This window comes from Panicum hallii, chromosome 5 (genome assembly GCF_002211085.1).
Source record: "Panicum hallii strain FIL2 chromosome 5, PHallii_v3.1, whole genome shotgun sequence".
In the NCBI taxonomy this organism is placed as follows: domain Eukaryota; kingdom Viridiplantae; phylum Streptophyta; class Magnoliopsida; order Poales; family Poaceae; genus Panicum; species Panicum hallii.
The window spans coordinates 17,813,322-17,835,975 of record NC_038046.1 but is presented as its reverse complement, the minus strand read 5'-3'; the positions used below and the strand labels follow the sequence as shown (position 1 = coordinate 17,835,975).

General features: G+C 45.3%; 2 protein-coding genes and 1 long non-coding RNA gene across 3 annotated transcripts; 1 reads left to right on the top strand and 2 right to left on the bottom strand.

Moving 5' to 3' along the window:
- Nucleotides 1-762: 762 nt before the first annotated feature.
- LOC112893980 (NDR1/HIN1-like protein 13) lies at nt 763-2,122 on the bottom strand. The gene has a single exon (XM_025961531.1). The coding sequence runs from the start codon at nt 1,866-1,868 to the stop codon at nt 912-914; it is 957 nt and encodes a 318-aa protein (XP_025817316.1). The 5' UTR covers nt 1,869-2,122; the 3' UTR covers nt 763-911.
- Nucleotides 2,123-11,450: 9,328 nt separating this feature from the next.
- Nucleotides 11,451-12,080, bottom strand: LOC112891495. The gene is made up of 2 exons (XR_003228563.1): nt 11,764-12,080; nt 11,451-11,662 (listed from the first exon to the last, which is right to left on the bottom strand). It is a non-coding gene; the product is annotated as an uncharacterized LOC112891495 (long non-coding RNA).
- A 1,450-nt stretch (nt 12,081-13,530) lies between these two features.
- LOC112894350 (tyrosine-protein kinase JAK2-like) lies at nt 13,531-21,521 on the top strand. The gene is made up of 13 exons (XM_025962034.1): nt 13,531-13,848; nt 13,926-14,001; nt 14,102-14,436; nt 14,541-14,799; nt 14,891-15,116; nt 15,195-15,345; nt 15,451-15,741; nt 15,843-16,101; nt 17,526-17,760; nt 17,842-17,992; nt 18,105-18,296; nt 20,946-21,066; nt 21,174-21,521. The coding sequence occupies exons 1-13, from the start codon at nt 13,834-13,836 to the stop codon at nt 21,194-21,196; spliced, it is 2,334 nt and encodes a 777-aa protein (XP_025817819.1). The 5' UTR covers nt 13,531-13,833; the 3' UTR covers nt 21,197-21,521.
- The last annotated feature ends 1,133 nt before the right edge of the window (nt 21,522-22,654 follow it).

Genomic DNA, 22,654 nt, shown 5'->3' with positions numbered 1-22,654 from the left:
GAAATTGTACTGCCACTAGCATCACTGCAGCAGCCAGCAGCTAGCGAGGGAGTGGGAGTGAGCTAGCGAGTGACGTCGCTTTCTCTCTCCTGCGGCCACCCCACCCCACTCCCACCACCACCGCTCCCCGACACACGTCCTATCCCCTCGCCACGCGGCCGCGCCCTCCTCTCCGCACCCGGGGGCGTCCCGCCTCCACGTGGGTCCCGCGCGTCAGCCTCCTCCAGCTCAGACGCGCCCCCGGCCCGACGGAAAGCGACCCGCCCGCCCGTCCGTCCACCACGCCACCCCAGTACCCCCACCCGGGACGGACGGAGAGAGGAGGGAGAGGGAGGAACGAAAAGGGAGAGGAGGCGGCGAGGGCGGCCAAGAAACCTAGCCTAGCATTAGCTGGAAACCGATCCGGGGTGACGCCACCGACACGCGCGCGGGCGGATTTGGATGGACGCCCAGCGAAGCAAAGCCAAATCGCACGCCCAGGCTCGAGCACACGCCACTACTGCTGCTCAGATCAGCACTAATTACTGTCAGCGGCTGGGATTAATTATCACTAGTCTCCTGCTGCTGCTGGCTTTACTGTCTCTGTGGAGTGTGGCGTGCTGTGCCTGTATGCAGGGGGATAATTACTAATTAGCAGCCTCTGAATTGCAGAAGGGGCTGAATTGAACTTGCTTGGATATGGATCTAAGCAGGATGGGAAATTTTGAACGAGGAACCAAACCGGCAGGAATTTAGTAGGATGGGATGGAAAGCAAAAGGGGAGAAGGTGAAATGGAAACCATATAGACTATACTCCAATAAATCATCCACATACACTGTTGTCAAGAGAGGAGAAGCAAGAAAAAAAGAAGAGAAAGTTGAAACGAAAATTTTTCTCTCTACCCCCGCCCAAACCCCGGGCCCCGAATCCATCAAAACGACCAAATCCAGATCTTGATGCGGACCTTACACTTTGCGTCCGTCGGCGTCATCTTCCCGCCGCCGGAACCGGAGGAAGAGGACGACGAGGAAGAGGAGGACGTCCGGACGACGGACCGCGGGGGCCGCCCGCGCCCGCGCCCGCGCCCGCGGGCCGGCGCCGGCGCGGCGGCGACGACGACGGTCGGCTCCGCGTCCGGCGCCGGAGCGGGCGCGGGCGGCGGGGTGGGCTTGGCGAGACCCGCGGAGAACCCCGCGCAGACGACGCGGACGTTGATGCGCTTCGACTTGAACCGCCCGATCTGGAACCCCACCTTGGCGTCCATCTCCGCGGACATGGCGTGGGACTTCTTGGATCTGAGCGCGGCCGCCTGCACGGGGTCGATGGTGGCCGCGGTGGCGGACGCGGCGCCGCGTATGACGGTCGTGTTCCCCGCCGCGTGCAGGAACCCCGGGACCACGCCGTCGCCCAGGGGCGCGCCGTCCGCGGAGAAGGACGCCGCCATGTCACCGTACGCGAACGCGATCTTGTCGTTCGGGTTGCGCGCCGTCACCGTGAAGTCGATGCGGGAGGTGAGCGCGTCGGAGTCGGACACGTTCAGCGCCGCCAGCCGCAGCGAGGTCACCGCGAAGCTGGGCGGCTGCGGGCGGTACACCACGTAGAACACCCCCGCCGCGATGGCGCCCAGGAACACCAGGCCCACCAGCACCAGCGTCAGCCACAGGCAGCACGCGCAGCACCACCCGCGCGCGCTCCGACGGGGACGCCGAGGAGGGGGGCGAGACTGCGCGGGCTTCGGCCGGTACATCGGCGGAGGAGGAACCCGGCCGCCGGGCAGCATGGACGGCGGCGCGGGCCGGGGCGGCCCGCCGGCGCCGCCGTTCGCCGTGCCGTTGGTAGCGCGCACGGGGATCGGCTTCGAGGCCGGCGCGTACGCGCGGTCGCCCATTGCTTCAGCCTCCGGCCCTCGCGACCTTGCTTCTTGGCAGCTGCTGCTGGGGGAAGGGATGGAGATGGAGCACAAGTCCAGAAAGGGGATGAGGAGTAAAGGAGCTGCTAGCTAGGACTGAGGTGGAAAACGCGGAGAAGAGGAGGAGCGTAATAACTGGGGCCATTTATATATACACTGTATAAATTTCTGTGTGCTTCCTTCCTTTCTCTTTTCTTTTTCTTTTCTTTCACCCATCCCCAGCTGCTGCTACGGGTCACCCTGGATTTCGGCTTCCTCCTAGATGAGCGAGAGCGAGGAAGGGACGGTTTTTCTGGTCTTTCTTTGTTGGTTTCCTGCTTCTCTCTTTGTCTCGAGCGTGTAGGCGAGGAAAATGGTTGATCTTTGACAATCAAGGAGCATATGCTAAAATTAGATTTCTTATAAAGTTTTGTAAATATGCACTTTGATTTCGCATAATTTTTTTAAACATACATAGAGATTTACATTGATGTTTTGACCGTACTACAATGATCTGTAAAGTGGTAACTTTACAGTGCGCTATCGTATTTAATAATAATAACAAACGTTTGCAAAAGAGTACCGGTAAGGTGATAAAATAAGTAAAGTAAAAAGTACTTTGTGGATATTTTGCGCTGAAGATGCCGGTATACCTTTTATTTAATATGAAAAATATAAAACGGATATATGGGCTGTGTGATTTGTGGTCGTTTAACACCAAATTGTAAATGTGATTTTGGCTTATTAAGAGAGAAGTGATTTGTGGTAACTTTTTCCGTTGGCTTTCTTATTTTTTTCACTGTCTCAAGAATGTATGTTAGAATGCTTAATCTTATCTGGGTTTAGTGGTAAATCGAGGAGCATATGTCATGATTAGATTTCTGACAAAACTCTATAAATATATTATAGCGACCGGTAGACTGATAACTTTTGTAGGGTTATGTTATATTTATTAATATAAATGTCAAACGTGTTTGCAGACCGTATTGTTAAAGCGACAAAATAAGATAAATGAGACATATTTTGTTGATATTTTGCATTGAAATTGTCGGCATACCTTTTATTTAAAGCTGACAGATGTAAAAGGAGATATGGAGACTATGTGCCCTATATCAGTCTAATAACAACAAAGACGTTACGCGTTGGGGATGTGATGATGACACAAGAGATAGCAAAATGATGCATGCATAGTTGACCTGACCTGCGAATGCGTTATAGCAAAGAAAAACACACCATTATTTACTCTGCATCCGTGACAGTAGATTTTTAGCGGTTCTTTAACAAAAATATTGTGAACTCCTTGTGTGTTATTAGTTGTCGTCTATATAGCACTGAAGACGAGTAGGTTAGCAACTCGATGTTTTCTCTTAGAAGCGATTGTCGCAATAACGTTGAAGCTGATGGGTCGCCCTTAACTTTAGGATAAAATGATACGGTAAAATACAAATGTTATGATGTTTTAGTTTCGTAATCACTATGGTGATGGTAAACAAAGCATGGTAATGATGTGATGGCGACTATGAATGCCAAAACGAATACGGAATCTCAACATTAGTAAAGAGGAATAGGACATGCTCTTTTCAATTAGATTATTGTGCAAGATGATTTGGACCTCTTCTATTAACGGAATAAAAGCAAGATCTCCATCCACCTCCGCACAAACCTTTTCCAAGATGAAAAGGAAAGGGAAAAATGATCTTGAGCCCATCGAGTTGCTTGTACGTCTAAGATGCTCGGCTACCATTTCGCGTCTCAAAACCGTCACTTTTGACGCTCTTGAGCTCATGACTCCACCCCCTTTTACCTCATGGAAACTTACCCCCAGAAAGGGTTTCGGTTACTATCGCCACGTGTCGTGTAGTACTAGTACTGCTCATTAGCTTTAGCAATGATGATTTAGCACCGCCATTAAAAAGTGCCAGGCCATCAAACGAAAGCCGGTACAGGCGTACAGTACAGCCGTATCTAGACGACGCGCGGTACCACCACCGCCACCCTAGCTGTAGGCATGATTGTGCGGCCGCACGTATAGGTCCAAAGCTCCAGGCTCGCACCCGTCGGTCGCGCGCAGGTATTCGCCGCCGCCACCACCGCAGGCAGAGGCGGGTCCGGAACGAAGTCGGAGGCCGTCTGCCGCCGCCGCCATCTTTTGTACGTACGCGGCTCATCAACGCGCGCGCGCCGCATGATTTCGGGATGGACGGGCCCACTGGACAGCGGCGCGGGCCGGGGCCACCGTACAGCAGGTGTGTACGCGTACGGGGAGCCAGCTGGTTTATACGGGGCGCGGTCGAGTAGCCGGTGGGTGCAGCGGCGCCCGCACATGGAGACGGGGCCCGGCCGGCGCCCGCGCGCATGTGGGCGGACGGCGGCGATGGGGCGCCGGGGTATCCTGCGCGGCGGCGCAATGTGAGAGGTGGTGGTGGGGTTCTGGAGTCTCTCAACGGATAGGCGAGACTGGCCGGTTGGCGGGTGCGTGCGTGGAGGGGGGGAGTTGAGCACCGGAGGATTTAGTGGGTTTTCGTTGTCTGATGAAGACGCTCATGAGCTCGGGCGTTGTCCGGTCGTCCCTGCCGCGTGACTCTGAGGCCTACCCTGTGCCTGGGTCGTCGCTTCGAGTGGGCCGCTTAACAAAGACGTCCTTCCGTAGCAGGCATTCGCAGAGGATCTCGCGGCGCTGCCGTGAGTGGGACTGGCGGGGGGGTCGCTGCGGGCGAGAAGAGACGAGGCGATAATGGTCGCCCCGCTAGATTAGATTAGCGGCAGCAACGGGGTGCGCGTAATCATTCCGGCTGCGCGGGCAGACATGGTAGCCTAGCTAGCGGCCTGCGGCGGACGAGACTCCTGCCGCCATCGTTTTCCAAGCCCTATTCCCCAACCCCAACAGAGCGCGGATCGACCACCGAGGGAGGTGGAAGAGATAGCATGAACATGGACGCCCTCGTTGACCGGGTCAGGGGCAACCACTGCACGGCCGCCTGATTGTTCCACCGAATTGAATACGTGATTGGCCGATCACACACACACACGCACACGCATTAAACAAACGATTTACTCCTGCCAGCTTGCTGCTGGTGGCTAGCAGTCGGCACAGCTAGTTCCTTCAAATTTTGTCTGCGTCGGTCCGTGGATGCCACTCAGCTTGTTGCTGGAATATAAGTAGTAATCAGATAGCCCCCGTTGATTAGTTAGGTAATTAAGGTGTTAATGATACTATAACGGACGGTGGCGGCAACTAACAGGTGGTTGATGGTGCATCCCAGGTTGTGGGTGCCCGGGCGGGCAGTGATCGATCGCGTGAGGAGTGAGGACGACTTGCAGCAGTAAGCACGTCGCTGGCAGCGGAATTGAGAATGGACGTCCGTCTCTACCGTACCGCTTGTTGGTCGCCAGTCCCTGCTGCTAATGCAGAGACCGCCGCGCCGTTCCAGAAGCTAGGCCTTGTTTAGATCAGATGCTCTCCAAATTGCAAATGTTATAAACCGGAGTACTGTAACGTTTTCGTTTGTATTTGACAAATTTTATCTAATCATGGACTAACTAGGCTTAAAAGATTCGTCTCGTGATGTACAATTAAACTGTGCAATTAGTTATTTTTTTTTACATACATTTACTGCTTCATGCATGTGTCCCAAAATTGATATGATGGAGAGAGAGTGTAAAAAGTTGGAATTTGGAGGTGATCTAAACAGGCCCCTAATTATCTTCCTGTTCCATTATTATCCGTTCATTCATGTGTTTGGTTGGCGCGAGAGAGTAGTGACTTCAGCAGACTCATCTCTCGATCATCGTACGCGCGTAGGAGTACATAGTAGCTAGTGTGCATAACCCGCAGCTTATTTGCTTCGTTAGGTAAACATGCATGCATGGTGTTGTCAGTATTAGTCAGCTGATTGACAAGCACTGCTGGTTTTAGTTTGGGCTTTGTCGAAGAAGCTAGTAAGATGGAATGAATGAGCACCGCACAGTTAACTAAATCTCAACTGCTTTGTTGCTTGCGTGGCAATAAGAGACCGACGGCGACGACAGCGATGGCGAATAAGAGTCAATCGATCCGGTCGAGCACTCGAGCATCGATCTGCCGTTGTTCGATGGCGACGGCAATGGAAGAAACAAAACTGGAGGCCCGAGAGCGAGCAACGGCATGCAACTGCTGGTGCACTCCAGCTGTTCAACTGACGCTGAAATTACAGCCTGGTATATATATATTATATATATATATACATATATATATATACATACACACACGCACCTTCAGGGGCAACTGGTGGTGTACTCCAGCTGTTCATCTTCAGCTAGCCTAGGGTTTTGTCGTCCTCCTCCCGGTCTGATCCCCGGTCGATCATGTCGTCCCGGCATGCAGCCTGCAGCAGAATTTGCTAGTCCGGCTCCGATCGATCGAGTCCACCGTCTGCGCCAGACGCGGGAGGACGACGACAACCGGTCCGGCCATCGGCAAAGCGTCACATGAATGCTCAATCGGGTCCGGGGATCGATCGAACAAGGGCAGGAGCCGGACAGACAGTGTACGGATCGCCGCCATGAATGCCTTTGATTGACTGACGACTGCACCCTGGATGCTGGTTTCATCCATCTGCCATCTGCGTTCACCTCCCAACGGGAGAGAGGCTGGCCCGATAGCTAGCCGGCCTGCAGCAGGGTTAATTGAGCTAGCCGCTGTTTTTCTTGGTCCCTGACGAGATAGGGTGGTCTCGTCTCATCCGATCTCAACCTGATCACATCGATCCATCCTGCAGCAGAGATGCCAAGCAGGAGTACAGACGTACAGTGATGCTGCTAGCCTTTACATGCTCCTAATCAAAATCATGCCTTTATTGCGCTAAAGTTCCGTCTCCGATGCAACTTTTTTATTTATAGCCCTGCCTGCTGCCTTGCCTCTCTAGCTGATCGATGGAGCGATCTCGTTGGGATTCAGGTGGGGACGAGGGTCCGACCTCGATCGTTAGGTCAAGGACATGCGCATCGATCCATACATCAACAAAGGCCAGAGCATATTAACTTTCGTTTCTCAACAAACTAGTGAGATGATCATCCGTGATGTAAGCCAGCCTCATACGAGACGTGGATTAACTCACATAGGTGTCTTCAAATTAACATCTCTGATGTAAAGTTATAGAGGTTACAGGGAGCGTGAAAATCCTATGAGAGATCATTGAAGACGCGTTTTTACGAATCCGCGTCTCCAATGCATCTCGCATAGGAGACGCGGATTAGAGATGCGTTTTGCCAATCAGCGTCTCTGACTAGGGACGCAGGTTGGCGACCGGTATCTCTTATGACGAATTAAAAAATAAAAAAAAATAGGTGACAAAAATTGACAAAAGAATAGACCATACATACATCTATGCTCATACATACATTACAGTGCCTCCTCAAATCTGCTACCTTATTTTTAGCGTTCCTAACACCACTGATCTGAATTAGTATATAAGCTGAACCTAATGGCATTCTACAAGAACTAAACCTTGACTTTTCACTTTGAGCCGTGTTGGTGAATACTACTTATTGGATCATCTGATAGTTTGATCCAGAAGTCCAGAAGCCAAGATATGTCCCATAACCATCCCTGCAAAGAGCACCACATCCTCAAAGACAGAAAAGGGAGTAACGCGTATAAAATTTACTGCATATATGCTTTCGGCAAGTCCAGATAGTAATATGCTGCAGCCTGATTTGCAAGATATAAAGAATCAAGTTAACAACATAAATAGTCTTTTGCACTACTGAAGAATTATATTTAACTGAGCCAATGCCTGAATTGAGATGGACTCAAGCATACCTTCCTGCAGAAGGGATATGGCTATTTGCTGCAGAAACAACAGAGAAATTGAACAACACAATCAGGCATAGTCAAACATAGAGACAGACAATGTTTCCTCGGCCATGATAATCAGCAATACCTGTACAGTGAGCTGGATCATGGAGTAAATGTCCTGCATAAGAACTGCTTTGTTCGCCAAAAGCATAGCCATAGACGCAACTCCATAGGGAAAGGCTGCAGCTAAGCTGAAAGAACGTATATATAGGGAACTTGTCAAAAACTTCCAATGCACTTTAATCTACAATCTGGTATGAATTAGTTGTGTATACAAAATCAAAAGAAAAATGCTCTTGAAAATATATCTACTCCAGCATTAGGTACTGAACTACCTATTAAGAAACTATTAAGAAACTAAAGTGGAGACGTTGAATTAAGAAACCTATTAACAGATGCAGGTTCATGTCAAGTTGAATTAGTAATAAAAATGCTGGAAAGTGAATTTTGGTGACAAACAAAACATATGCATTGTTATAGAGACATGGAACGTGCATGGTTGTTCAGGCTAGGGACAACAAGGTTGTAAATAATAAAACTTTTCACAGATTTGGCCTCTCCCTCTCTTTTATGCAAACTAGAACTATTAAAATGGAGGACAAAGTAGAACTATTAAAATGGAGCACAAGTATCTGTCAAAAGAATTGCATAGCATCACTAGGATAAATGATTGGCCATTACACTAACATTACCTTCTGCAAACAAGCTACAATGAATTGGACTGGTGGATCTTTCAGAGAAAAAAAAGATAAGTACCTGCTCCATATGGCCCTAGGGAAAGTATTAGACTCGCTCGCCTTGTCTAGGCACTGTGACCAACGGACCGGCACACGCATGCCATAGCTCCCGGTACAGCGCATCGCTTGCCATTCCTGAATAGAAGCAATTGATTTGCATCAAAGGGTCATCAGACGAAATACAGAGCATACAGAGCTTGTTGTTTTTCTTCCCTTCATAGTTCCAACTTGTAATTGCAAGTCATTTTCAATCTGAAGCATAACGAAGAATGTAAAACTTAACAAAAACACATGGATCCACCGCAACGGAACATCCCATCTGAGAAGCAACAATACTGTAACACCCTAATTTTCCAATTAGAAACCTAAATAAATTTTGTTAGAATCATTTTAGGATCCATAAGGTTTTTATTCCATCATTTTGATTTTAGAGCATTTACCGTGAATTAATAATAATTTCCTTAACCATAAAAAGGAATATAAGAAAATATAGGTTTTTGTGCATTTCATGCCGCATTGCATTTGTTTTATTGTTTGTCTTCCATTTAAATTTAAATTTCAAATTCAAATTCAAATGCATTGAATGTAATTCTTTTTCTCCCACTTTTCCTAATTGGACCCGGCCCACACTCTCTTTTTCTTTTTCCCTCTCTCTTTTCTTTCTTGCGGCCCAGCCCAAGCCGGCCTTTTCTTCTGCTCCTGCACGGCCCAGCTGGCCCGGCCTCTTCTCCTTTCCTTTCTTCAACACGCAGCCCAGCAGCCCGCTGGCTTCTTCCCTTCTCTCCCCCATGCGCGGCCCAGCTTCTCCCGGCCCAGGTTGCCCGCGCACCAGCCCCCTTCCTCCCCTCGCTCTCTCTCACGCTGACCGGTGGGTCCCGCCTGTCGGGACTTTCTCCTTCCTCGAGCTAGGCTCGGACTCGAGTCCGGTCGGCACTACTGTTTTTTCATTTTTAATTCTAGATTTTGCTATTTACTAATCATATTTGGCATGAAATATCTGGTGAACTTGTAATTTCTATTTTATCTTCAAATTTAGATATTTATTAGTTATGTTTGAGATAAACTATTTATTTAGCTTTTTTCCTAATTTGCCTCTTTATTTCTAAATTGTCAATTTATCTACTTGTTAGTCAAATCTAATATGAACACTTTATTTAATTGCTTATTTATTTAAATTTTTAATTTAGAATTTATCTATTTACTAATCATATTTTACATGTTCTCTCTTGTCAAGTGCTAATTTTTTTTTATTTTTTAAATTCTAAATTTAGCTATTTTCTAATCGTATGGATGGCATGTACCAGCCATTGGCTCCAATCTTCATTGAAATCAACTTTAACTTTTTTGAAAAAAAATTCCGAGTTTAGATATATTTAGTACTCGTATTCGATATAGATTCTTTGGATTAATTTAGACCGTTAGATCTGCATGGTTCAAATCTTTCTCTTTTTTCGATTTAACGTGAAAATTTCTATAACCTCTTGACGAACATGGTGGATTCTTTTAATACTATTGATAATAGATAGATAGATGAACAGTGGCACCGCTTTTGCTAGCTAGTACTAGTACTGTAGTTGTAGTGCGCGTTGGAGTCTGTTGATCGCGATCGATGACCAGGTGATTTAGCCACCTAATTGTCGATAACGAGTACGACTTCTTTTTTCTTTTCTAACGATGCAAGACATATGGGAGCTTACTTCCAACTTGCTATGAGCTACTGGTGGTACTGTAGCGCGGGCCAACGTTTAGGAAAGCAACCTGCAGGAGTTGTCAGTACTTTCTATTTTGTGTTTGTGCATGTACGTACGTGGCCCTCCCCCTATCTATTGGTTTCTCTCTCTATATCCGTGATGTGAAGGAAGTTCATCTAGTAGTTTTTCCCCCTCCGTTTACAAATCTACAAAAACCGATGACTCGATTTTCATCATCTGCTGCTGCTGGCTAGTTTTTTTTTGCCAACTAAGATGACTCAGTGCACCTACACAGTTAGTTAACTGAGCTTCATAGTGATGAACAATCCAAACTTTTCGTTACAAACACATACCATCAGCGACTTAAAAATAACACTTGTTCTTTTTTTGACGCCAAATAGCTTGTTCTGTGCAATGGCACATTGGAGTCACTGCTTTGTGTGATGCATCAAGGCTGGCCCAATCAGGCTCACCCCCATTTGTTTCCGTGGTTCCGGGCCCATCGCAGCCATCTCTCCCGCCCAATCAGGCCCACCCCATTTGTTTCCTTGGTTCCGGGCCCATCGCAGGCATCTGTACTGGACATCATGTGGTCTTCTCGTTTTCTTTCCTAAGTCTCTCATTTACTTGTCTCAAGTTTCTCTTCTTGAATTAAAAAAAGTCTCTCTTCTTTCATGGCACGGAGATTCATGCTTTTTGAACAAGCTTTATACAAAAATAGTTGATCATGTTATTCTTTTTACAAAACTTAGCTGAACGAGGTGTTTTGAGAACTTACTTTGGAGAAGAATTTTATCGGACAAACTGGGCAAAGAAAAACCTTATGTATATAAGTTGTCTAGAAAAGTTTATGGAAATAGAAAGATTTCTCCCGAACAAGTATCCAGATAATATTTTTTTATAAAAGTTGTGCTCAAAAGTTGTGTGAAAGAGCACTCTTGGAAGTTACGATGAAAAGTTATCATTGAGAAGCTGTGAGGATAAGTTATGCGCAAAAGTTGTGTGGCAAAATGTAGCTGATAATATTCTTATGCGAAATTGTTCTAAGAAGTTATCATTAGGAAATTTAAATAGTAAGGAGTTGCTACCTGTAAAAGTTGTGCATAAAAGCTATGTGTATAAATTCATAACTTTTTAAAATTAGAAAGTTGCAAAAAATAACGAAACTTTTCGAAAAGAAAAGGTGCGGGACTTAGGGATCGGCCGTCAGGGTCCTCTCCAATAGGGAAGCAGTTCCTCTGCACTCGTCTCGTCAGCAGGTGAGTCCAGTGGTGGATCCAGGATTTGAAACTAGGGTAGTCCTAGTTAAAAAATTTCAAAGCAAAATCCAGTATAATCTAATAGTATTGCCATCATCTACAACTGGAGTTGAACCATCACACACAATTGGAGTTGGAGTTGAACCAGTACCATTGCCATCATCTATGACAGGAACCGGAATTGATGGGGAAGAAGAAGCAATCTTCTTTGCTTTCGCTTCATGATTCCAAAAAAGCAGTGCAATGTTTCTGTTCTTCATGGGTAAACTTCCTGATAACACACCACAACAACAATGCACACCAATTAATCATTGAATGTATGAATTCCAGTACGAATTCAGAAGTGGAAAAGAGAGAAAGAGAAGTACTCACCAGGCCGTTGATGTGCTGCTGATTTGCAATTGGACCGAATTAGGGGTGCGGAGTGCCCCTACCCCTGTAGGCTGCCGCGCGCCTGCTGGTTGTCTGGCTGCTGCAGTGGCCGTTGGCCGTCTAGGAGATGGGGACTCGGTGTGACGAGGTCAGCGTGCGTTGCCCCCTGCCGTAGTGCCGCGCGCCTGCCACATTGGCCGGCCGCCAGTTGGAGGCGTCGGGCCAGCGGCATACGGCGGCCTGGGCCCGCAGTCATGCCGGGCGGCGGTGGGGGCGTAGATGCGCTGCGAGCAGGGCGACGGCCCGCGGGTGGAGTGTTAGTGGGGGGCTGGGAGCTAGTGGTGGGAGCTGGGGAGGGAATGGCGGCCGACAGCGCAGCACTTGAGTGGCGGCAAGCAGGCGGCTACGGTTTGCGGCTGTGGGGTGGACCGGCAAGGCGTCATGCGGGAGTAGCCCGACTTGGGCTGGGATTGGCTTGTTGGGCTATTTCTGCAGTTTGGGCCACGAATTCTATGAAATAAAATTTTTAAAAAAACCCTTTTTACCTAGACAATGAAACTGTCCGTCTGGACTCCTCGTACTCACGATACCTGTGACCCCCTGGCTGATTTCTCTCGGTGGTTTTACTCTTTTTCTTTTATATTTATTTTGGCTGAATCTTTGAAAAATTATAGTAAATAAAAAAATTATAAAATGGAAAATACAATTTTGTTGGACTCATGAGTAGATCTATGCAGTGAACATATTATATGATATAATTTAGTAAAAAAGTTTTGTTATACTTTTAGATATATACTTTTCTGTGATTAATTCATAGTTACAGTTCCGTGGTCCAATTATGGTAAAATTTTTATGGTGGGTTAATCATTATATGCTTGAGCTGTAGTAAAAAGCTAATGCTCATTGGATCATGTATGCTAGAGCACTACAGTGCTCTAGCATACATGATCCAATGAGCATGGAATTTTTACTACACCTCAAGAATATAATGATTAGCCCACCATAACAATTTCACTATAATTGGATCACAAAAACTGTGGCTATAAATTAATTACATAAAAGTATATATCTAAAGTACAATAAAACCTTTTTACTAAATTATATCATATCATATGTTCACTGCATTGATTTACTCATGTGAAGTCCAACAAAATTGGATTTTTCCATTTTGTGATTTGTTTTGTGATTTACTATGATTTTTTAAAGATTCAGCCAAAATAAATATAAATAAAAAAGAGAAAAACCACTGAGAAAAACCATTGAGGGAGGTCATATATCTGGTATTGCAAGTCCGAGAAGTCTAGACGGACGGTTTTTTTATTTAGAGAGGAAATACGGATTCGTCCTAAAGTTCAATGAGATAAAAATAACTTTTTGCTAAAAAAATTTTGGTCAAAATCTAGAGGTCTACCTGGACTACCCTCTGGGCCAGCCACCGGTCGCCCGGTTTGAGGCTTCGTCCATGTTACTTGCACTTAGTCGAGACGCGGCGGATGGCAGCAGATTCTTTGCTTGCTAGGCTACCTACAGAGATCTCGTCTGCCAACTCGTTCAGGCTTTCGTTTTGGGAGCTGTTGCTGATGATGCTTCAGAGCTCAGAACAAAATCCAGACACACATACCTCGTACGGGCTCTGCTCCAATAACTCCAATGCCTTGCGTGACAGCAAGTGAGACAAGGAACGGGTGGCATTGTTCAGCCGTTCAGGTCTCCGCGTCACGACTTGCGAGTGTAGACGACCTCTCTCGGTCGTCGGGTCGTCGCTTCTCCTAACTCGACAAGTCATCTGCGCTGTCCCGCTGCGACGGTTCCGCTCTCCTCCTCCTGCAGCCTCGCCCAACTGCGGCCGCATCTCCAGCGCCCCAGGGTCGCCCCTAGCTCCTCTTCTCGGCTGGCCCTGTGGCGCCGCCGCCGCTCGCCTAGGCGCAAACCAGCCACGCCGCAACTTTGAGCCGCCGGCCGGGAAGTGATCGGTTTGCTGAATCCATCGCCGAGGCAGAGCACGCGCGCGATTCGACACACCTGAATCCATATTTCCCTCTTGAAGTTGGATCTATCCCCGTCGGCTCGATGGCCACAGACAAGGTACTACTGCCGATTTGCAGTTCTTTTGCTCCGTCGTCCATCTGTTGCTGATCGTGTCTGTGCTCTGACGACTGCAGAGGATCGTGCTGAGCGTGGACCTGCCCGATGACAGGCAGAAGAAGAAGGCGCTCAAAGCACTCTCCACCTTCTCTGGTACGGGTACCACTCCCTCTCCCCCCTCTCTCTGTTCTCGCTGTCATCCACCAGCACTGTCCAATTCGCTGACGAGCAACCCGCGGCGACGCAACCTCAGGTATCGACTCCATCGCCATGGACACCAGGACGCACAAGATGACGGTCATCGGCTGCGTCGACCCCGTCGACGTCGTGTGCAGGCTGCGAAAGCTCCGGTTCGCGGTGCACATCGTCACCGTCCTTCCGTCCGAGAAGAAGAAAGAGGAGAAGAAAGAACGTGGTGACAAGAAAGATGGTGACAAGAAAGATGATTGGGGGCAGCACTACTACTACTACTACGGTCCGTGTACGGTTCCTCCAGTGGAGTTTACACTCGAGTTCTTAAACCGTATCACAAATAATTTTTCTGAAGAGCGCATAATTGATCGTGGTAGGCATGGAGCAATTTACAAGGTAAACATGATTGCTTCTTCTATCTTTTATTTCAAAGTAACAACACCACCACTAGTATAAACTACAAACCATGTACTGTATGAATAAGTAAGACGTTTTAACAGGGAGTACGGGACAACGGGGAATGCCTTGCGGTGAAGAAGCTTAATCTGAAACCAGGGCTCGAAGAAGAAGAATTTAAAAACGAGTTTAATAAGCTTATGGGGATCCAACACCGGAACGTCACCCGGTTAGTTGGTTACTGCCGTCATATAGAGCAAGTGCCTGTTGAGCACAACGGAGAATATGTTTCTGCTAGAGTGGAAGAAAGAGCTCTATGCTTCGAATACTTGGAGGGACGAAGCCTTGACAAGCATCTTTCTAGTATGATTATGCTCTACTTTCTGCATTTTTAAAAATAATTAATGATCCCTAAACTTTACATTGCTAATTACGCTCTGTTTATTTTGTACAGATGAACCATGTGGACTCCCTTGGTACATATGTTACAGAATAATTAGGGGAATTTGCGAGGGTTTACATTACCTTCACAAGGGACTCGAGCATCCTATTTACCATCTGGACTTAAAACCAACGAACATTTTTCTGGATCGGGACATGATGCCTCAAATTGGCGGTTTTGGTTTATCACTCTTTGATTCACTAGAAACCAACAACACATCAGAAGACATGGAAACGAGGTAATGTAACATCCATCAGGAGTAATAAACTTATTATGAACTGCTTGTGAAATATATCTTTTTTTGGGTACCATGCAGTGTATACATGCCACCAGAATACATCAATAAACAGCAAATCTCACTGAAGTTCGACGTATTCAGTTTGGGTGTTATAATCATACAAATAATGGCAGGAAACCAGAGTTTCTCCAAATGTGCAGATACTCCACCCGAAGAATTTATTCAGCACGTAAGGAAAAAATCCTATATTATGTAGCATAATCATTTTTCACTGATATTAGTTTGTGTCTCACCTTTAGGCATGGATGCTGACATTATGTTTTCAATTCTGCAGGTACATCAATTATGGGCAAAAGGGACGCCAGAAACAAGTTGGAGACATACTTCTCGTGAAGTTAGAACATGCATCGAAATAGCATTAAAATGTGTGAAGTCTGATCTAGTGATGAGGCCCACTGTGACCGAGATTCTAGATAAATTGAATAAGATCTATATTGCTGATTGCTCTTCTATAGATCAGCTTTACAGGACAAGGGAGTTTACACTTGAGTTTTTAGAACGTATTACAAATAAGTTTTCTATGCAGAGCATCGTTGGCCGTGGTGCGTACGGAGTTATTTACAAGGTACGTACAATTATTACTTGCACCTTCTATTATATTTTCTGAATGGCACCATCGTTAACTGCAAGAATCCATGTGCCATAACAACAAGAGATCTTCAACAGGGAGTACTGGACAATGGAGAAGAGATTGCTGTCAAGAAGCTTCACCAAATGTTGTGGATTGACAATGAGCAATTTAAGAATGAGCTTAATAATCTTATGAGGGTCCAACACAAAAATATCGTCCGGTTAGTTGGCTACTGCCACAATATAGCACAAATACTTGTTGAGTACAAAGGAGAACTTGTTTCTGCTAGGGTGGAGGACAGAGCTCTTTGCTTGGAATACTTGCAGGGAGGAAGCCTTGACAAGCATATTTCCGGTATGATTCTGCTCTACTTAGACCTAAGTTATATTAGGATTTCCTACAACATAGTGGACTACAAAACTTGGGGAAGCATGCATGGTCGATTTATTCATCGATGGATCTATACAAATGATTCGTGCTTGGGCTTGTCTTCTCCTTGTTGGAACTAGTCCTATGATATCTCGCACTCACGCACTAACGGAGGTAGAAGATAACTCATGAGCACAAACAGCAGATGCCCAAGGATTACATGCCTATTAATAGCCTCTCGGCGACGCATGCAGCACCCATGCAATGCACTCGTCAAACTTCACGCGCACTTACACGCTCTCCTGCCTGGCGACCCGGCCGTCTCCACGAGCAACAAACTCTTCCGTGAGAACCGGTCTCCAGTGCTGATCCACAAGCTAGCTTGTTGCGCTCCTCTGCGGCTGCTGCCAACGGCCATCTCCTGGCCATCCCCTGCACTTCGCTAACAAACCTGCCAGCACGCATGCACAACATGCTGGACTCAACCTAGACCAGATGCAAACGCGGGCACGAACTCATGCATCATCGTACACACTACAGACTCACACACATGCACGTCACGGCCACGAACACATGACGTGGTTTATTCTAACACTCCTGATGGCTTAGCTTATTAATTTCTCTCTTGATGGCGAGGTTAGGCTAGAGGGATTGGGACTATGGATTGCAATTTTCCATGGGGAGATGAGGATCCTTGAAACCCAACCCAAATAGGGATCCTTAGTTCCTCTGAGGTACTTAAGGATGTTCTTTACAATTATTCATTGAGATTCACCAAAATTTGATCGTAACACTTTGAGAATACGAGATATTTGGGCGCGTGCAAAGCATACCATACACGATGAGTTCAATAATCGAAGCATATGGAATCACACCCATCCTCTGTTGCTAATCAGGTGTTGTAGGACACTGGTGTCTTGCAAAGAGTCATGCCATGTGGCATTAGCAATAAACATTTCTTAAAATCTTGCATATTGAACCGTTTGAATATCTCGGTAATGTACTTATTTTGGCTTAATCAAATCGACCTTTTTGATCTACCCCTATAGATCTTTATACCCAAAATGTATCTTTATGCCCAAAATGTACACCACCTCTTCTCAATCTTTTGTTGAGAAACTCTTTCTTAATGAAGACTTAATAGCCTCAAGCATTGGAATATCATTTTCGATCAATAATATGTCATCCACGTATAGGACTAGAAATACGAGCATGCTCCCACTAGCCTTCTTCTGAACATAATATTTTCTTTCTTGATGAAACCAAATCCTTTGATCAATTTATCAAAATAAATATCCCAACTCTAAAGCTAGCATATTTTCCCAGTATTTTTAGGATTGGCAAACCTTCAGGTTGTGTCATATACACACATCCTCACTTATGTAATATGTTTTTATTTATTTTTGTAGATGAGGTTTGCAGACTTGACTGGGACACGTGTTACAAAATAATCAAAGGAATTTGTGAGGGTTTAGATTACCTTCATAATGGATCGGAAGGTCCCATTTATCATCTCGACTTGAAACCTGCAAATATATTGTTGGATAAAGACATGATGCCAAAAATTGGTGATTTTGGTTTGTCAAGACTCTTTGATTCGATACAAACCTATATGACACAATCCCAAGATGTTATCGGAACACGGTAAGTTAACGATTCAGAAATATAATTAATCAACTTATTTAATTATCTTTTCACAATATAATTGTATTTTATTCAATGTAGTGGATACATGCCACCAGAATACATCAACAAAGGGAAAATCAGTCAGAAGTTTGACGTTTTCAGTCTGGGTGTCATAATCATACAAATGATGGCAGGAATGGAGGCCTACTTCGATTGTGCAGACACACCTCCCGAAGAATTTATTAAGCTTGTAAGAAAAAGCAAGCAAAATCATGGAAACAATTCTTTTTCACAGATACTTTATTGTAACTTACCAGTGTATATGCATGCCTCGTTTTCGGCATTATGTTTCAATGGTGCAGGTACGTGGAACCTGGCGAAAGAGGCTGCTGCAGTCATCAACGGTGTCGTACCATGCATCTCAAGAAGTGAGGACATGCATCGAAATAGCGTTAAGATGTGTGGAGGCCGACCGAGGGCAAAGGCCTACTATAACCGAGATTGTTAATGAACTGAGTAACATTGGTACTGCTAAAAGTTCGCCAGTGGATCAGGTATACATTTCACCGCTCCATCTGTGGACGATATATTTTTCTCAATGATTTGCCTTCTGTCTGTAGGTTAGTAGCCATCAGGGGCTACATGGCTAGCTATTTTAGGACAAATGTATACAATAAAAGGTCCAATAAAATATATTAGTGTGAAAAATATGTTCATGCTCGAAATACAAAGGGACAAAGTAGAGTCCAAATTCAAATAAAGGTATGTAGAAATGAATTACATCTATTCAATAGTAATTAGATAGCCGGATATGCAGACGTGTTTTTTCTTGCTGTAGTAATTGCGTGTGCAATTTTCCTGTTATATTGAGGCCTAATGGTTTATATTTTTACGCATTCACTAGCCTGCACTCTTTTCTCAGATATTTTGTTGGGTTATCTTGTCAATTCTAGTATCAGAATAACACATACATTAATTGATTAATTTGTGCACAATACTACCCGTAAGACATTATATATGATTATTATTCTAAATTCTATAGTTCTACTCTATCTATTCCAAATTGTAGGTTGTTTTTGGCTTTTCTTTATACATAGTATCTGTTATGCACTTAGACATATACTATATCTAGATATGTAGTAGAAACTATGAATCTAAAAAAGTTAAAATTATGATATAATTTGGAACGGTGGGAGTAGCTTCCATTTCTCCCATTTTAATTAAGGAAAAAAATGTATTTTTCATCCCTCAAGTATTGTAAAAGTGTGACATTCATCCCTCATATTTCATTTGGTGCAAATCAACCCCTTAACTAACTAAATCGGTGCATTTAGCATCCCCACCTTAGTTTAGCAATGGTTTAGTGCTATCTAATGGTATTTATGCCACACAAATCATCTGACTAACCTTATTTGGCAATGTAATATGCTGAGTTGAAGATACAAAGTCCATAATAAAATTCAACAAATCCTCAAAATTGGGTACCCCATAAAAATTGTATAAAAAATTAACGGAATTGATTCACAACAAACTATTATAGCGATCGACTCAATATTAGATGTGGCTAAGCAATGATTAGTTAGATAATTACATACCCAAACCAATATTATATGACATTGAACCATTGTTAAGGTGGAGATGATTAATGCACCGGTTTTGTTAATTAAGGGGGTTGATTTGCATCAAATGAAATATGAGGGATGAATGTTGCACTTTTGCAATATTTGAGGGATGAAAAATACACTTTTTCCATTAACGTGATCTTTTTCTTTCTTTCTTTCCAACATGATATGCTTAACGTGATTTGCAATTTGTTTCTTTTAGACTCAATACTTTTTATAACCCTACATTAATTTGTATGTTCTCTGCGTATCATGAAATTGACCACTAGTGCTAACTTGTTGTCAAATGCATGAGAAGAAATTCTTAAAGCAAATCAACGGAAACATATCAGTGTAAATGTTTGTAGAAACATATTAGTGCAAATTTTGTACAGAGAAAAAGATATAATTTTCTGGAAAGACCATTCTTAGAAAACAATGTTCGGACTGTGTTCATCATAGTGATTTCAAATCTTCAATTTTTTTTATCATATTCATATTTGTGATTAGTTTACGAATTAGCATTTTAGTAGCCTTCTTTAGCCAAGCATGTCTTTTATGTGGTATAATTGCATGCACTCTATCGCAAATTCTTAAGTACAGTACTTTAGGACATAATCAGAAGAACAGTAAGCTCACATTCCACAATGCTTTATACTAGACCTATATTTTTACTGAGTCGATATATGGAAAATCTCAAGATAGTCAGCGGACAGAAAGAGCAGGGAAGTAGAGATACATTAAGGCTGACTCCAGCGGCGTCCCGTAAAGGGTTCGGTTCTCTATTAACGGAGGATACTGTAACACCGTATCCCTCCATCGGTATTCTCCAACGCGTGCGGTAAAATGGAGGATATCGCCTGCGTCCCGCACAGAGGAAGGCAGTACCGGCGTCCTCCATCGCTCTCGCCCTCCAACGCATCTCCACGCGCGCGGGCTGCGGGGCGGCGCGACTGCGCGGGCGGCGGAGCGGCGGGACGGCGGGACTGCGCGGGCGGCGGGGCGGCGCGGGCTGTGGGGCGGCGTGGGAGGGGCGGCGCGGGAGGGGCGCCTGCGGGGCGGCGCGGAGGAGGAGGAGGGGCGGCGGGCGGCGGAGGAGGGGGGCGGCGGGCGGCGGAGGAGGGCGCGGGCGGCGGAGGAGGGGCGCCGGGCGGAGGAGGGGCGCGGGCGGAGGAGGAGGGGCGCCGGGCGCGGAGGAGGGGCGCGGGCGGAGGAGGGGCGCGGGCGGAGGAGGAGGGGCGCCGGGCGCGGAGGAGGGGCGCGGGCGGCGGAGGAGGGGCGCGGGCGGAGGAGGAGGGGCGGCGCGGGCGGAGGAGGAGGGGCGCGGGAGGCACGGCGGTTGGGGGTTGGGGAAAGGGAAGTTGGAAGAAAGGATAGAAAATTGAGATTGTGGGGTATAGAAGATGGAAATAGAGGATGTTGTTGGAGTTAAGTTTGGTACAGAGAATGAAGTTGATGTGGAGGAAAAGGAAAGTGATGAGATTTAGAGGATATCGCTGGAGATAGCCTAACGAGAAAATCTGAAGCAGTATGAGTGACATTGCTATTCTTTTTTCTGTGGGGATTCGTAAAGAATTTAAATGTATTTCTTTCTGAATGCAGTGGCCTCCAAAGAAGTTGACGGCGCGGAGGACTTCGTTATTGTTCACTCACTTCAAATATTGGTTACCCCTCTTAATTGCCCTGGCTGCCATATTTTTGGCATGGCCTCAACTGTGTCCAGGTATTTATGTATTAGTTTTTATAAAAATATAGACGTACTGTAGTTGATCAGGATTGCTTGAACACATGAGTATGCTGGCTTCAATTAATTTCCCTATGTTTCCACAGAGTCATGGTCCCGACAAACTTGACGTGCGTCCAGGGATGCGCTTGTCATCTACGGACTCAGTGTCTTCTTGATCTGAGTGTAGTTGTAGGTTTGTTTGTACATGTATAGTATGAGTGAGGTGTGCCTATGTAAAGTGGGTGTGTGCGTGCATGTATGTACTACAGCTGTACCCAGATGAGAGGTTAAAAAAAAGAAAACTCTAGCTATATGAAGGTGACCGGATAAAACTCGAAGCGTGACACTGTTCCACATGATTCGACGACACGGCAATAATCTATGGGTGCGATTGAATGTCTTTGTTAGGCATGGTTGCACTTGCAGATTTGTATCCCAACTTCACCTGCTGATGGATATGCGTATAGTAGTCTCAGCATCTTTTGAGAGGGAAGCATTGTTGTAGTTGTGTGAATGCCATTTGCAGTTGTCCTTGGCAAATTAGTAGCATGCATGCCCCAGTTCCTGGCAAAGCGGGGAGAAAATAAAAGGCAGGATCCTCCTGATTTACCCGAGGTATTCACACGGGCTAGACAAACTCGTTAAGAACTTGCAAAATCGACGTCTTTCTGATGCTCGTAATTAAAAGAAGTAACAGCGTTTCGGATAAACCAATGACCAAGTTTGTTGTTGTTTGGTGCCGTACTAACACCACAAGGAACTGCATTCCTAGATTCATCACATATATATGGTTGTCCATCTTTTATTTCAACCAAATTATCTTTGAATTCTCGTGGCATATATATTCGACAGTACAGAACGGGCATATACGTACGGGCAGACAGCACCAGGTCTCTTCTCCGGTTGGGACATACTACACGAAAAAGGCGAACACGCTCGATAGATTCACTGCCGTAGACGGACGCCCGGTTTTTCTAGGAACATAATTTGCTTCTACAAATAGAGCAGGATTATTTTAGTAATTCATCCGTTGGCTATTTTTAGTGACCGATGATAGCATCATCCGTCCCTAAAAATATATTTCTAGGGGCAGATCATGCACCCGCCCTTACAAATAGTCCCATGCAAAAAGAATTTCATAACTTTTTTATATGATCTCGGATGAAGTCAAACTTTATACCAAAATTGTAGAGATTGATCTACAATTTTGAGATTGATAATTTTTTCATTTAAGATCATTTAATAGTTCAAAAAAGTATTATAAAGTATCTAATAGCTATGACTATACAGTATCTCGTACAACTTAAGTCATACTTTGAGATTTCCACAATCTTAACATTTATATATACTAAAATATACTTAGCACAATTTTTTATTTACAGTTCACAATAACCATAGTGTAGAAGTTTCACTCTTTGTGTTTTATTTTGCTATACGTAAAGATTTAAATAAACTTTCGGAATAAAGTAGAAAAATATTTTTAGGATGGGTGATGGCATCACCCGTCCTAGAAACAAATTTTTAGGGACGGATGATGGTGTTACTCGCCCATACAAATTAATTTCAGAGTTAATATAAAAGAATA

Excerpts from the sequence above, each read along its gene's own strand:
- LOC112893980 (XM_025961531.1), bottom strand. The coding sequence starts at position 1,868 with ATGGGCGACCGCGCGTACGCGCCGGCCTCGAAGCCGATCCCCGTGCGC.
- LOC112894350 (XM_025962034.1), top strand. Across the intron at positions 15,117-15,194 it reads TCAGAAGACATGGAAACGAG|TGTATACATGCCACCAGAAT; the intron begins GTAATGTAACAT and ends GGTACCATGCAG. Across the intron at positions 21,067-21,173 it reads ATGGCCTCAACTGTGTCCAG|AGTCATGGTCCCGACAAACT; the intron begins GTATTTATGTAT and ends ATGTTTCCACAG.